The sequence below is a fragment of the Lacerta agilis genome, chromosome 5 (genome assembly GCF_009819535.1).
Source record: "Lacerta agilis isolate rLacAgi1 chromosome 5, rLacAgi1.pri, whole genome shotgun sequence".
NCBI lineage: Eukaryota > Metazoa > Chordata > Lepidosauria > Squamata > Lacertidae > Lacerta > Lacerta agilis.
The window spans coordinates 62,753,572-62,767,599 of NC_046316.1; the positions used below are offsets into that span (position 1 = coordinate 62,753,572).

Here is a 14,028-nt window from a genome sequence, read left to right on the forward strand (position 1 = left end):
CATCCTGTGCATATGCTAAGAAGATGCAGAAGCCACACATAACTCATTAAAGAAACAAGAATATATCTTAAAATATTTCTGAAAAAGCAATGCAGATCTAATGAGAAATCACTCTGAAAACCACATCATGATAATATTGTCAAGCATTAGTTGCTTCTATTTGTGCAGAACAATGCTTATATGGCTGCACCTCATTACTGAATCTCTATTGCTTTAGGCTCTTCTCTTTGAAGCTCATTGTTTGCTCTATTTGTCAGTATAACTGTAAGTAAATAACACCCATTTCTAAAGGAAGAGGTTTGGGCAAGTGTCTTTGATGAGTGCAGGCAGATTCCGGAATCACACGTGCATGTATATCACTTGCTTTCTCTATATTTTAGTAACATGCTCTTGATTTTGAACAGCTGAATGTGTGAACTGACTTTATTGAAACGCACTGTGGTGAAGAAGGGATATCAGTGGGTTGTACCTGTGATGGCTCATTCATATGGACAAGTCACCACTGGATGTTCAAGCAGTGGACATGCATGTGTGAACCGCCCTTGAACCTATCTAAATTCAATTTGCTGTGTTTCCTTGCATTGATAGGTAGGTAGCCGTGTTGGTCTGCCATAGTCAAAACAAAATGAAAAATGAAAAAATCCTTCCAGTAGCACCTTAGAGACCAACTACGATTGTTCTTGGTTGCACACGAAAGCTCATACCAAGAACAATCTTAGTTGGTCTCTAAGGTGCTACTGGAAGGATTTTTTCTTTCATTTTTTATTTTGTCTTGCATTGATAATTAGCCTACAAGGAAAATCCAAAACAATTATTGGATATTTCCCCCCCTTCACCCCTGATATTCTATTGTCCATTATCCAAGTCTGGGTAGAGCAAGAATCCCATGAAAGTAGAATCATTAACATTATCAGCATAGATACCACTGTCTGTTTCATCTCCATATACTTGGAGCCAGACTTCATCCCCAGTTTCCAGATGGAGCAAGACAGAACCAGATGCTTGGTCAACATTGTCCTTCTGGTACTGGTCATAAGTGATGATGACTGCCTTGTCCTTCCTGAACAAGCTAACTTTTACATCTGCCACGTACACGGTGAGATGATATGCAAAATAGTAGACTCCGGGAATGACGCACCGGAACTTCCCTGTCGTTATGTCATAGTGATGTTGCTCATTGTAGAATATCTTCGTAAACTTGATCGGAAGATTGGGATAAGGGACTCTGGTTGTTAGACCAACACTGAAGGCAGATTGATACCTGGAGGAAATTTCACCCTTTTCCCCTTTCAGTCCTGGGCTTCCTGGGCTTCCTGGTGCCCCTTGAGGGCCTGCAACACCAGTTGATCCTAAATTTCCACTGTCCCCTTTGAGGCCTGGTACACCTACCAAGAAAATGGATTTTTGATTAGAGCGGAGCATCCACAGAAGGTTTCACCCAAACAACCTCAGCTGAAAAGATTATTTCAGCCTCACTTTCCTTCACAAGAACAAAATTCTGAGTCAACTTATTTCTGTGGGCAGCTCAAGTCTACGAAAGTAATTCTCAGCATTATTAGGTCTGCTTTCATTCTAGTAAACTCCAGAGCTGCTCAGGAATCTGAGGACTGCAGTTTCAGTGTCCTAAGAGTACTTTTTGATTCTTTGGGAAATGTCCTGGAAACATGTGGAAGGGCATTAGGGTATAAATATTGATGTAAGTAAACTCAGTTCTGGCACCTCTCAGTTGGGTGCCATTGCTATGGTGAGTTCCAGCACCTCTTTTTCTAGAAAAACAGCACTGAGTAAAACTGTCCCTACCATTCTTCTTTATGCAGTGGCATAAGTACCATATTTTTCAGTGCATAACACGCCCCCCGTGTATAAGACGCGCCCTATTTTTGGGTACTCAAAATTAAGAAAATTGGGGGGGGGGATTGCCCAGATTGTCAAGATTTTTTGGTGGGGATTAACGAAAACCGCTCACCTGCCTAACAATGCTGCCAATCGCACGCATCGCAGAAGCCAAAAATCCTCTGCCCGCTCACCACCAGCAGCTGCCAATCGCCCGCCCAGTTGCCGCAGCAACAGCCAATCAACAGCAGCCCTTGCCGCAGACACCAATCAACAGCACAATTGCCGCTGACAATCTGCTGCTCGCAGCAGCAACCAATCTCCTCCCCCACTTTGCACTATCCTTGTATAAGACGACCCCAACTTTTTGAGATTATTTTCTCAGAAACAAACCTTGTCTTATACACGGAAAAGTACAGTATTTAAATCCATTAAAAACCCAGGTGGCAACTGAACAAAGTGTGGCCTCACAAGACCTTCAAACATTCTTTCAGTGTTCAAATGAATGTCCTAACCCAGTGTTTTTCAAACACTGTTCCGCGGCACACTAGTGTGCCGCGAGATGTTGCCTGGTGTGCCGTGGGAAAAATTGAAAAATTCAAGATAATTACTTTATATATAGTCAATATAGGCACAGAGTTAAATTTTTTAACATTTTCTAATGGTGGTGTGCCTCGTGATTTTTTTCATGAAACAAGTGTGCCTTTGCCCAAAAAAGGTTGAAAAACACTGTCCTAACCCTTATCATTATCAGCTAGTAAACATGGCCCATGGTCAAAGGTGAGATGGAGCCTCATGTAATCACTTCTTCCTGCAGATGAGATCCATGTTTCAGCTAGTCATAAACAAGTATTTCATAAAATTTATATACCACAATTGGGGTTTTTTTTTAAATCCACCAACACCTCAAACCCTTTATTATCATTTACAGTAATGATTATTATATATAATAATAAAAATATAAAACAAAATGTTGCTCCTGTCTGCCCTTACTGGTGCTAACAGCAGCTGGGGTGGGGTGAGTTTACACTGGGGGAAAGGATTTGGGAGGAAAGTGTAAAGACTCTCTCCCGGAGCACCATGTCCTTCGTTGTCAAAGTGCCCCACTTAAGCTAATCATTAAAAAGGGGGGAGGGAGATTCTAATCACAGATCCCCTAATTCACTGCGACTTTGGTCCTGAATATGTCCCTGGGTGCTTATTGCTTACAGGTTCTTCTGCTGTGCTCTTTTTATGCTTTGGTAGCGTTGTTTGTTATTCTGTCCAGTAGTTTTATCTACTGCTACAGTATTTATTTTAAAATTGCGCTTTTGGTATCCTGAAGAGGATAGAAAGGCATGACATAATGTTTAAAAGCAAATGACTGAGTAAATAAAGGGAAGGAAACGCAATCTTCACATTATGTCTGCAGTGACATGTTTCTTCTTTCTTCCTCTTGTACTTTCATGTGTCATCTGGCCTGCTTGGTGATGTGTGAACCTTTGATCTCAGTCCTGCCTATTGATCAGATTGAAACCCATTAAAGCTCAAGGGGCCCTTGTGGGAATTGCTGGCTTGAATAGAACAGAGGGCTGAAAGCGCTCACCTTGATCTCCTTTCTCTCCCTTTTCCCCATCCTTTCCATCCCTTCCATCTCTCCCTGGAATTCCGTTGTGGCCTGGGTAGCCTGGTGCTCCTGACATCCAATTGGCACAGGCTCCCCTGGGTGGTTGTTGGGGGTCTTCTTCAGCAACCACTTCAAGGTAACAGCAAAGTTTCAGCAGAAGCACCAGCGAGCAAAAGAGGAGGCTTGATCCTCGCTTCATGTTGCACCTGAAAATAATGAGGAACTGCTTAAGGAAGGGAGGAGGAGGAGGAGGAGGAGGAGCAGGAGGAGGAGGAGTTTGCATTTGATATCCCGCTTTATCACTACCTGAAGGGGTCTCAAAGCCGCTAACATTCTCCTTTCCCTTCCTCCCTCACAACAAACACTCCTGTGAGGTGAGTGGGGCTGAGAGACTTCAGAGAAGTGTGACTAGCCCAAGGTCACCCAGCAGCTGCATGTGGAAGAGCAGAGATGCGAACCCGGTCCCCCAGATTACGAGTCTACCGCTCTTAACCACTACACCACACTGGCTCTCTAAGAAACAGTAGGAAACCCATGACTAATGGGGATCTACTTCAAAGTTTACCACTCCATCACTGGGTGCAAGGACCTGGGGTGGGGTGAGTTTACACTGGGGAAAAGTGGGCAACTGCACATCGCTGAGGAAGAGGAAAATCTGGGACAAAAAGGCTTATGTGAGTAGCTGCCTGACCTTTCAATCCACAGGGAAAACACTGGAGTCAGACAAGGGACAAACTAAAGACAAAACCAACTTGGCTCACACAGGGCAATCACGATGACTGAGTCTCAGAGATAGCATGAGATTTATGTGTCCACCCACCAAATGTAAGTTATATAATTTTGGGTACACTCCTGCACTTGAGATCTGCCTGCTGAGGGGCCACCGGATTTGGCAGAAGTCCAAATCAGCTGACAAAATGCCAGGTTCATCACCACTGAGACAGATATGCTGGTGGAATACTAAATATAAGCTGGTGGAACATAACACTGGAGTGCCAGAGAGTACAAGATAAGTCAGATGGGGAGAATGAGGGGCATCTAGGCCTGCTGGACCTGGGATGCTACCAAGCAGAGCAGGGGTGGGGAATCTTTTTAATCCGGCAGACCTTTTTATTATCTCCCCCACACCCTTGAGCCAACTTTGACAGGTGAGTTGTCTCACTCAGCTGTCGAAGTTGGTCTGCAGGGGTGAGGAAAAGTAATGCTCAAGCTGACCTTGAAAACACACATCCTGTCGCATACTTTAACTGATGCATGGGGAGTTCAGTCCTGCTTTATGCAGGGTTTTACAGCGCTGGTATGCCCAAACCAAGCAGGACTGAACTCCCTGCACATTAGCAGGAACTGGCGAGGGTGGTTGAATACATCAGTCAGGTGGGGAGGTCGATTTTGTTTTGGCGAACCAGCCAGTTTTCAGCATCTGCACCAAGGAGGGATGAACTCATCAGCTGCTGCATGTGTGTGTGTTTTCAATCCTGCTTTCTACAGTTTTCAGGCTTGCCATCCAGTCTCACTTGGGAATTTGCTGCCATGCTGGAACAAAGCAGAATTGGGCCCCTTCAGTCTCAGCTAGACAGAAGTGGGTTATTCCCACCCAGATCCTTCTCCTATATACAGGCGCGCTCTCTCTCTCTCTCTCTCTCTCTCTTTAAAATATTTTTATTAAAGATTTCAAAGGTAGTACAATGTCTCTCTCGTATTTTTCCATATAGCATTTTTACAAATCAGTGTTGTTGAGACATTAGAAAAAAAGGGAGGGAGAGAGGTGGGTGGGACGGGGAGATAGGTGGGGTGGGGTGACGATGTTTCTTTTTTACTTGATATGAGTAGGGTTTGGTGTCAGCGTTGTTTGTGTAAGTTCTCTGTTACAGGCTCTCTTTTTGATCAGAGAGCTCCATCCTTGCGAGTCGCCCGCTTCTGCTTTTTGTGCATGTCCTGCCTCCCTTCATGAGCTGGCTGTTCCCTGTGAGGAAGCCCCTCTCAACCACAACAAAGTGACCCCTCTGGAGAAGCCAAACTCCCTGCTTCCTCTGCTGCAGAGCTGCTGCTTCTGCCTTTGCTGTCGCCATCTCTCTCTTCCTAATCCTGCCTGCTGTCAGGGACCCTGCTCCTGCCTCAGAGAGCTTTGGCAGCGTTTGCCTTCTGCTCCTCCACAAAATGCAGAAGAAAGTCACATGAAATGAAGATCACCGAACCAGAAGATCAAGCACCAGTTCTGTAACTGCAATCAGCAGAAGACTCAAGGCACAATTTGAAGCTGTAGTGTTAAGGGAGATCCTCCACCTCCAGAAGCATCTAAGGCTAAGCAGAGTGAGGCAGCTGGTTTGGGGTATCATGAAAGGGCAGCAAGCTGTTAGTTGTTTTCCCATTTTTATCGGCATGGTGGGGGAGAGGCACTTGTGGGATTTCCTGCTGCCAGTTCCAAAAAAAATCCTAACTGGTCACTTGCATATTATCTACCTTGACTTGGGGTGCAAGGTGCATTTGCTATTCTTCCCCAGAGAGCAAAATGCCATCAGGAGACTCCGGGAACTCTATTCTAACTCAATTCTGCCCCGTGCATGTTTTCTCAGAAGTTCCACTTTGGTAAATGGCACTTACTTCCAGGTAAGTGTGTACAGAGTTGCATCTTGGCTGATATATGCTTCTGTGTACTATTTTTGCAGACAGGGGCCAAAGTGACTGGACGATTGGATTTGAGGAACCTATGTTTTATAACCTAAAGAGGCATTATGTGAGCCACACTATGACAAGCCAATAGTTCTGGACAAGGATGAAACAATGAAATGACCTCTAGATTCCAGAAACATTATCTTCAAGGTATGCGTGGCAGATAAAACTTGGCAGATAGTGGGGTACATATCTGGGCATGTCATGCTTGTACCACTTCAGTGTCCTTATCGCTACATAACTCAGGAAAAGACATTTATGTTCCAGCACTCAGAACAGACATATCTTGATTGTAGTTGCTATATTTTCTGACTACCACCCTGTATGATTTTGACACTGCTTTTAATGTACACCTCTATTGCAAAATGCAGGGCAATTCAATAGCATTTTGCATCTCAAACTGCTTGACATTTTGCTGAGCTGCCGTGGAGAAAGTTCTTGCACTCAGCCTTGTGATCAACATGAAAGGACACTCCACTCACCTTCTTTGACTACTATTCCAATACCTCTTTGTAAAAACAAACAAACAAACAAACAAAAAACACTACACCAAAATGGGATTTTGACACCCATAAAATTAAATGCATTTTTAGAATGCTCCTGGTCATATACAGTAGTCCCGAGACCAGCTCCTATACAACTAAATAATTCTGATCAAGGAAACTTGTAAATGCCCACTTTTCCTGGTAGGAAGGCAAAATGCGAAGATATACAATATCAAAATATTGGAGAGGAACTGATGACAAAGGATTACTAAAGCTGCAATCCTATGCACACTTACTGGAAGTGAACAAGTGACCTACTTATGTGGAAAAATGCATAGGATTGGGTTGGTGGCTGCATTTCTATGCTCACTTACCTGGGAGTAAGCTCAATGAATCATATTATTGTCTAACTAAATATGCATAGGCTTGGGCTGTACAGTATAGAAAATTTGCAGAGTGAGTGCAACATAACTGGGTTTTAAATCTACTTTATTTTGTTTTGACTATGGCAGACCAACACGGCTACCTACCTGTAACTACATTAGATGCATTAGTGCTGTGTGGATTATATACTGTAGTATTTATCTTGATCTTCCAGGACAAAAACAAGCCTGATCTTTGAAAATTAATATTCCTACATTTCCGGACTTTTGAATTATCATTGGCACTATCCTAAGATAATCCATTCTGTTCCAAAACAATATTATGGAGCTATGGAATGATGAGGCTGCAATCTTAGAGCCACTTAGTACTATATCTTGTGCAAAAGAAAGATCTATTATGTCTGAATATTCTTTTAAAAATTGCCATCTTCATCTAGATTATTCAGTGTGACACAATCATTGCGCTGGACTGTCTGCAGAACTAGAATGTATTAGTATATAGTGAAATCTAAAGTGCTCAGGTAAGTGATCTATGCATTGCACACTCCTTAGAAAGGCTAAATACCTTACTCTCACCAGGCATTCTCACCTGGGGCACTCCAAATTTGTTAATTAGTTAGCATAACATATGTCACCTATTTGGCTTAATATTGTAGTCTAGCAAGAAAGGCAGGTAACTCTAATTAAGCATCGTGCTTATATAATGTATCTCTTTCTCCTTTTCCTTCTCTAGATAATACTCTTCAGTGTAAGTCCCACTGAACTCAATCAGACTTGAGTAAACTTGCATAGGGATTGTACTGTTAGCTACACTGGCAGACAATCATGAAGAATCTAAGTCAGTAACCAATAGAAGGCAGAAAAATTTCAAATTTCTTGCTACAATAATTTTCTTATCAAGAGTTTTTCCTCATTTCTGCACTAACTTTGAATCGATTCTTGACTGCTAATTCAAGCGCTCAGGGGGACATGGAACAATGCTGTTAACTGAAAGGAAGCAATTCTGTAGATAACTTTCCTAAAGAATTGGTTCCTAAATAAAAATACAAGCGTGCAATTTCTTTACGAAATGAATTATCTCTTTGAATGGTGCAGTATAATGCTATAACAAAAAAAAGGCTCTTACCAGTTGTTCTTTGTATGATGTCCTAAGTTGCTTGCAGTCACTTCAGAAATGAAGTGGAAAGAATGGCCGGGTCTCTCAATCACTTATCACAAAGAGACGTGTGGAGCTGTCAGTTATGATGCTGTCCTTTCTATTTGCTACCGAGCATGCTAATTTAATTCTATGCACTTTCTATCATTTTCCTGTTTCGTTTTTAATTTGGGATAATTTTAATTGTGTTCTATTTTTAGAGAGACATATTTTAAAGGAACCAGATGGCTTGCTCGAGAACTGTCAAACCAATGATAATTAGATTTTGTGTTACCAGAGGAATATACATCACACACACACACACACAGAGAGAGAGAGAGAGTTCAAATTATGAACTGTAGTCTTTTACTCAATTTCCTCGGGGATAGTCCAATTGAATTCAAAGGGAGTTTCTTCTGACTCTGAGCAGTCATGTTGTAGAGCATTTTGCTATTAAATAAGTGGTTTAACAGTGCAATCCTATATAAGTCTACTCAGAATTTGGTCCCACTGACCAAGTGGGTATAGGTTTAAAAGAAGCAGTCTTTTAATTTAATATTTGGTTTTGATTCTTTGTTTCTTTTGAGTATGGAACTAGCTATCTAGCTATTTATCTAAATAAATAAATAAATAAATAAATAAATAAATAAATAAATACATACATACATACATACATACATACATACATACCTGTTTAGGGAAAATAAGAGTTCTGTGCTTTGCTAGTTAGAACCCTTTTAAAAAGGAAATAAGTAACTTTATTAAGTACCTATGCAATTTACTATCGTTTATTAGTGATATGAATCATTTGCTCTGCAGGCACTTTCTGTCTGCCTGAGCCATACAGTGGCAAGAAAGATTGCCAGATTGATTTGCACTGACAAGTGGACAGGTAGCCTTCTCTTGCAAGATGATAGACCCTTGCTAATGGCATGAAATATAATGTCTCCCAACCCCTTATAACATTTCATGTGCTCACCCCTTGGGTACTTGTCAAATCGCCAGATGCACATTTGGTATTTAATGTTTGCTGCTGCTGTAAGGTTTTTGTGCTGTGTTCTTTTGCAGTGAATTTGTAACCATACAAACACTTCACTTTTTTGACATTTGCATATTTTATATGTACCCGGCTTGCCCATTAGTACAGCTCCTGATGCAGCCAATCCCCCCGAGTCCCAGTGACAAAGGGAAAATATGATGTGCATGGTACAATGAGTTATATTTGGCTGCACGATATGAAAGCACTTCAAACTGCCTGCTGACAAGCAAGAAATCTCTCCGTCAAATTAGAACAGTGGTGTCAGGTGTTAGGGTCCTATGGTCAGGCTCCTGCTCTTTCTGCAGCAAGAAGGTCTGACTCTGTTGCATTCTTTAAATACACTCTTTGTTCATAGGGGGGGAATTGAATTATTGGGGGGAAGTTGGGGAAGGGGCCTCATTTTAAAAACACAGATGGCAGGCAAGAAATCTACAAGCCACACCAGCCAAATTTTTCCGAAATCACACAGGGCAATGCAGATAAGTAAGTCCTATAGCAATGCCACTGGTGGGAACCAGTCAAAATACAGCTGATCGTGTCACCCATTCATCCTCTCATTGCTCAAGAGGTCATTCTTTTGAGATGGTAAATAACTTCATTCTTGAATCCAGGTCCCAGACCTACCCTATTCATGCACAAAATATGCCCTTAAGACAGGATTTGTAAGTGAAAATAAATTCATTGGGAGAGGTTTTCCCCCCAAGATATTTCCTTCTGCAGAGGAATATTTGGGGTCATTAAGAGTCAAGGTGGCTTCAGGTTAGCTCTCCTGTACTATTTCAGACATGTGGTTTATATACTGTATGTGTGTTTACCTTGTGTCCTTTTGAACATTCATGTTATTTATGACACCTTAGAATTCTTATAACAATAAGCGTCCATTGATTAGCAAGTTGCAGGTTTCTGCATTTTGCCTTTCTGCCAGGAAAAATGGGCATTTACATGTTTTCTTGATCAGAATTATTTAGTTGTATGGGAGCTGATTTTGTGACTATAAGACCAGGAGCATTCTACAAATGCATTTAATTTTATGGGTACCAAAATCCCATTTTGGTGCAGGTTTTTTTTTAAAATTTATTTTACAAAGAGGTATTAAAATAGTAGTCAAAGAAGGTGGGTTGACTACATGGCTGAATGCAAGAACTTTCTCCACAGCAGCTCAGCAAAATGTCAAGCAGTTTGAGATGCAAAATGTTGTTGCATTCAGAATTATTTTTTATGAAGACCTGCTTAGCTGTTGAAATCTTGGCTATTTCTGATTATAAGTTGGAGTGAGTAGTCAGTGTTATGAGGACCAGTCACTTGTCAGTTCCCTTTTAATTGCTTTCAGAAAAGGATCTTTGCCCAGATTTTCACTTTTGGGAATATGGCAACCCTATGTTAAAGGAATAGAGGGGAAATGGATACTCTCCACCATCCCCAAACCTTTCAAGGTATGCTTATTAGGGATATTTTGGATTCTAATCTGTTGTAGTGATTGTATGAACCAGCAGGTGGCAGTTAGTGTACGCAAATGCAAAGGGGATATAGTCTATGTAATTTATAATAAAGTTTCCATCTCTCTCTTTCACACACACATAACTCTGCAGTCTCTAACAGCTGTCTATAGAGAAATACAGTAGGCAAGGCTTCTCTGGCATTGGAAAACCTTCACCTGTTACATTTCTGTGTGTCAGTCATGTGATCTGGTTTAGGAGCAGCATTAGTATAACACACACACACACCAAGCCTAATTTATAAAACGTGCCATCTTATAATGGATAGCTATTTCGGAACATAAGAAAGGACTTGTAGAATCAGACCAAAGGTCCAAACTAGCCCATCTTATTGGCTAGCTGAGTTCTTCTGGGAAGCCCACCAGCAAGATAGGAAAGCAATAGCCTTCATTGTTTGGTAGCAAGTATTCAGGGACAAAGCACCTCTGAACCTGAATGTCTTTGGTTCATTTGCCTAATTCCAAACTCCACAAGCATTTCTGCATGTTCTGGAAAAACGACATTGGTGACAATAGAAATAATATCAAAATATACTGGAAATGCTGAAAAAGCATTATTCGGTGTTCTTAAGTCCCAAGTGTTCTTAAGGCCCAAGACTACAAAGAACTCATCTAAACCAGATGAATGGGCAACAAAATGACAAATGAGGGTCAATGTGATTAATAGTGCAAAGGAATCAGTGTTGGTTCTGCAGTCCCATCATTTACAGAAATCTACCCATTGATTCTGCTACCTGTGTGGGTGTAACCAGAACAGAAGCAGCTCCTACTAATTTATTTGGCTCTTACCAGTGGGGACTGTCATCTCTCCCCCCACCTCCCCAGGAATGCCCCTGGATACGACACTACACTATGATGAAGCATTATTCCTAGGGGGCATTATGTCCTAGGAATCTGGCCAGCAGACTGCTAAGAGCAGCCAAGCTGACCGTGGCCGAGAGGAGGAAGGGGGCTGGGCTGAGCTGGCCCAGTGCCATTTGCAGCTGAGCAACCCATGCTGGAGCCTGCTGCTTGCCTACTCCGCCGCTCCTGCCTCTGCTGCCACTGCAGCCGCCAGCCCGGCACAGGAGCCAAAGCTCCAGCCGCAGGGCGAGCGCTCCAGCCCCTGTGCCGGAGCTTCCTTTGCAGGGGCATAGCAAGGTAAATTGGTACCCCGGGGGGGGGGAATTCACCCCCCCTCCACAGGTGTAGGAAGCTCAGGTGGTACCCGGTGCAGAAAATTTCTTGCCATCTGCCCCCAGTGGTCCCCCCCCCCGCAAAAATGGTTTTATGTTATTTCCTATTTTCTTACAAAGGAATAATAACAAGTAATAATTAAAAAAAACTTTTATTTATATCCTGCCCTCCCTGGCCGAAGTCGGGCTCAGGGTGGCTAACATCAGATACATAACATTGGTATAAAATCAAACAATAATTAAATTACCTCCTAAAAACATCTCAAAATCAAATTAAATTCTAATTAGATGGCTTTCCACAGGGTTAGGGTTGGGAACAGTAAGTGATCCAGTGAACTGAAATTTCAGCCTTCATGACATAGGAAAACAGCCAAATAAACAGCTATTTGGGTGGAGGAGGGTCAAGATATTAACCGATATGCATGAAATTTCATATATAGCTATATAATCCCTGGTAAAGTAAGATAAGACCAGTTTAAGCAGTTGTTGGAAAACAACAAAGGGGAGAGGACTGGAGGCATCTGGTTGGCTAATGGAGGTACCGGTAGTTAGACTCTGAACTAGAGGGACTGTCTGCAGAGTTCCTCTTACGTTCTAAAAATTGAGTATTTGACTGCTATATCAGAGAGAGAAGAGGAAATAGCAGAGAGCAAGATGAGAAAATGGAGGGAAAGAAAACAGGTATGCATTATGAGGCATTTTCTGCCTTGGAATCCTAGCCCAGAGCGGCTGGGGAAACCCAGTCAGGTGGGTGGGGTACAAATAATGGTTTATGGGCAGTATTGTAGAAAAATAGATGCCCCTTACCTAGCACCCATTTAACATTCTCCCTAAAAGCTCAAAACAACTTTGCATTATCTTAGTAACCCTTACAACAGGCTATAAGAAAGGCAAATATTGTCCCAACAATACAGAAGGAGTGGTGCTAATGCCATGAGATTGTGGTCTGAGGACTTCTCAGCACAGGCCCTAGCTATCTACTAATATACATCTGCTCTCCAAACAGCACATTATACATTTATAATATAATCGATGAAAGTTGCAGCTCCACTAAGTGCAACATGGGGGGATGGAGTGTTCTTGGATAGGAAAGCTTCTTTTATTCCACTTGGTAGGAAACAGAAGCCAGCCTGTGCTTGCTCGTATGTTGGAAAGGTGCCATATATCTCTGGATGGACTAAAAAAAGACTCGGCTGCTGAATTAATTTAGGTACATCAGCAGTCAGATCAGGTATCTTCAATGTAAGTTTAGGGGGCAGTTGGGGAATTTGGAAGGATTCGGGTGTTTGGGTAATTGGTAAATAAAATATGAGTGCAAGTAGGTCATTTTTCTGTGTGCAAACACCAGAGATCTGTACTGTACTTGCATGAACGGGGTGAAGGAATTACCCCCAGACACACCAGACACAATTCAAGCTGGCTAGTGATTGTTAGCATTCAAAAGCTGGCAAAAGCTGAACTGCAACAGAATTCCCGATGGAGGAGTACACTTTTTTCGGATACAATCACACTGGGTTTAAGAAAACAAGAAAGCTAATGTTTATTAATAATGGAGAGTCCCTGGTGCTGCCTGATAATTTTTAGAAACAAACAAACGTGCTTCTTAAAAGCATAGTGTAAGTTGTGTGTTTGGTCATTTCATGACAATAATTGTGTTTGGACCCGTTGTGACTTCATACTGGTTTGCCATCTTGATTCTAAATGGCGCCTGACGATATATCGAGAAGTGGCTGAGCATGTGCCCCAAAAAATGAGTGATGCCACGTTCCAATCTACCATCCTGAATCATGATGGCACCCGGCACCCAAACATTGATGAAGGCCATTGCCCCCAACCTAGGAACCCTCATGCCCAATCTGGGGTCACTATCTTGAGAGGCGGCCAAACCTATGCCCCCAAATGGGTAACGTCCTTACGAATTCATGTTTCAGTCCCCCATCTTAAATCAAAATGGCTCCTGGTATCCAAACATTGACAAAGGCCACCACTGCAACCTCAGGATCCCTCATGCCAAATTTGATGACATTACATCAAGAGGTACCCAAAGGTCGAAGTAGACCCCACACGTTAGGAACTCGCAGGAGGAAGGTGACATGTTGTTTGGACCAGTAACTGTAGTCTAACAAACTGGCCCATTTAAGAAGCCAGCTTAATAACCCATGGATTGTAGTTGTCCTGCTTTGAAACTGAGCAGAATTTGCTGTAAA

General features: G+C 42.2%; 1 protein-coding gene across 2 annotated transcripts; it reads right to left on the reverse strand.

The window, feature by feature from the left end:
• Nucleotides 1-757: 757 nt before the first annotated feature.
• Nucleotides 758-8,381, reverse strand: ADIPOQ (adiponectin, C1Q and collagen domain containing). 2 transcript variants are annotated; one of them, XM_033150217.1, is made up of 3 exons: nt 8,104-8,381; nt 3,419-3,666; nt 758-1,385 (listed from the first exon to the last, which is right to left on the reverse strand). In XM_033150217.1, the coding sequence occupies exons 2-3, from the start codon at nt 3,636-3,638 to the stop codon at nt 847-849; spliced, it is 759 nt and encodes a 252-aa protein (XP_033006108.1). In that variant the 5' UTR covers nt 3,639-3,666; nt 8,104-8,381; the 3' UTR covers nt 758-846. The 2 variants fall into 2 exon arrangements, with proteins under 2 accessions (XP_033006108.1, XP_033006107.1); XM_033150216.1 differs by having other exon boundaries at nt 3,419-3,645; nt 8,104-8,372.
• Between the last annotated feature and the right edge of the window lie 5,647 nt (nt 8,382-14,028).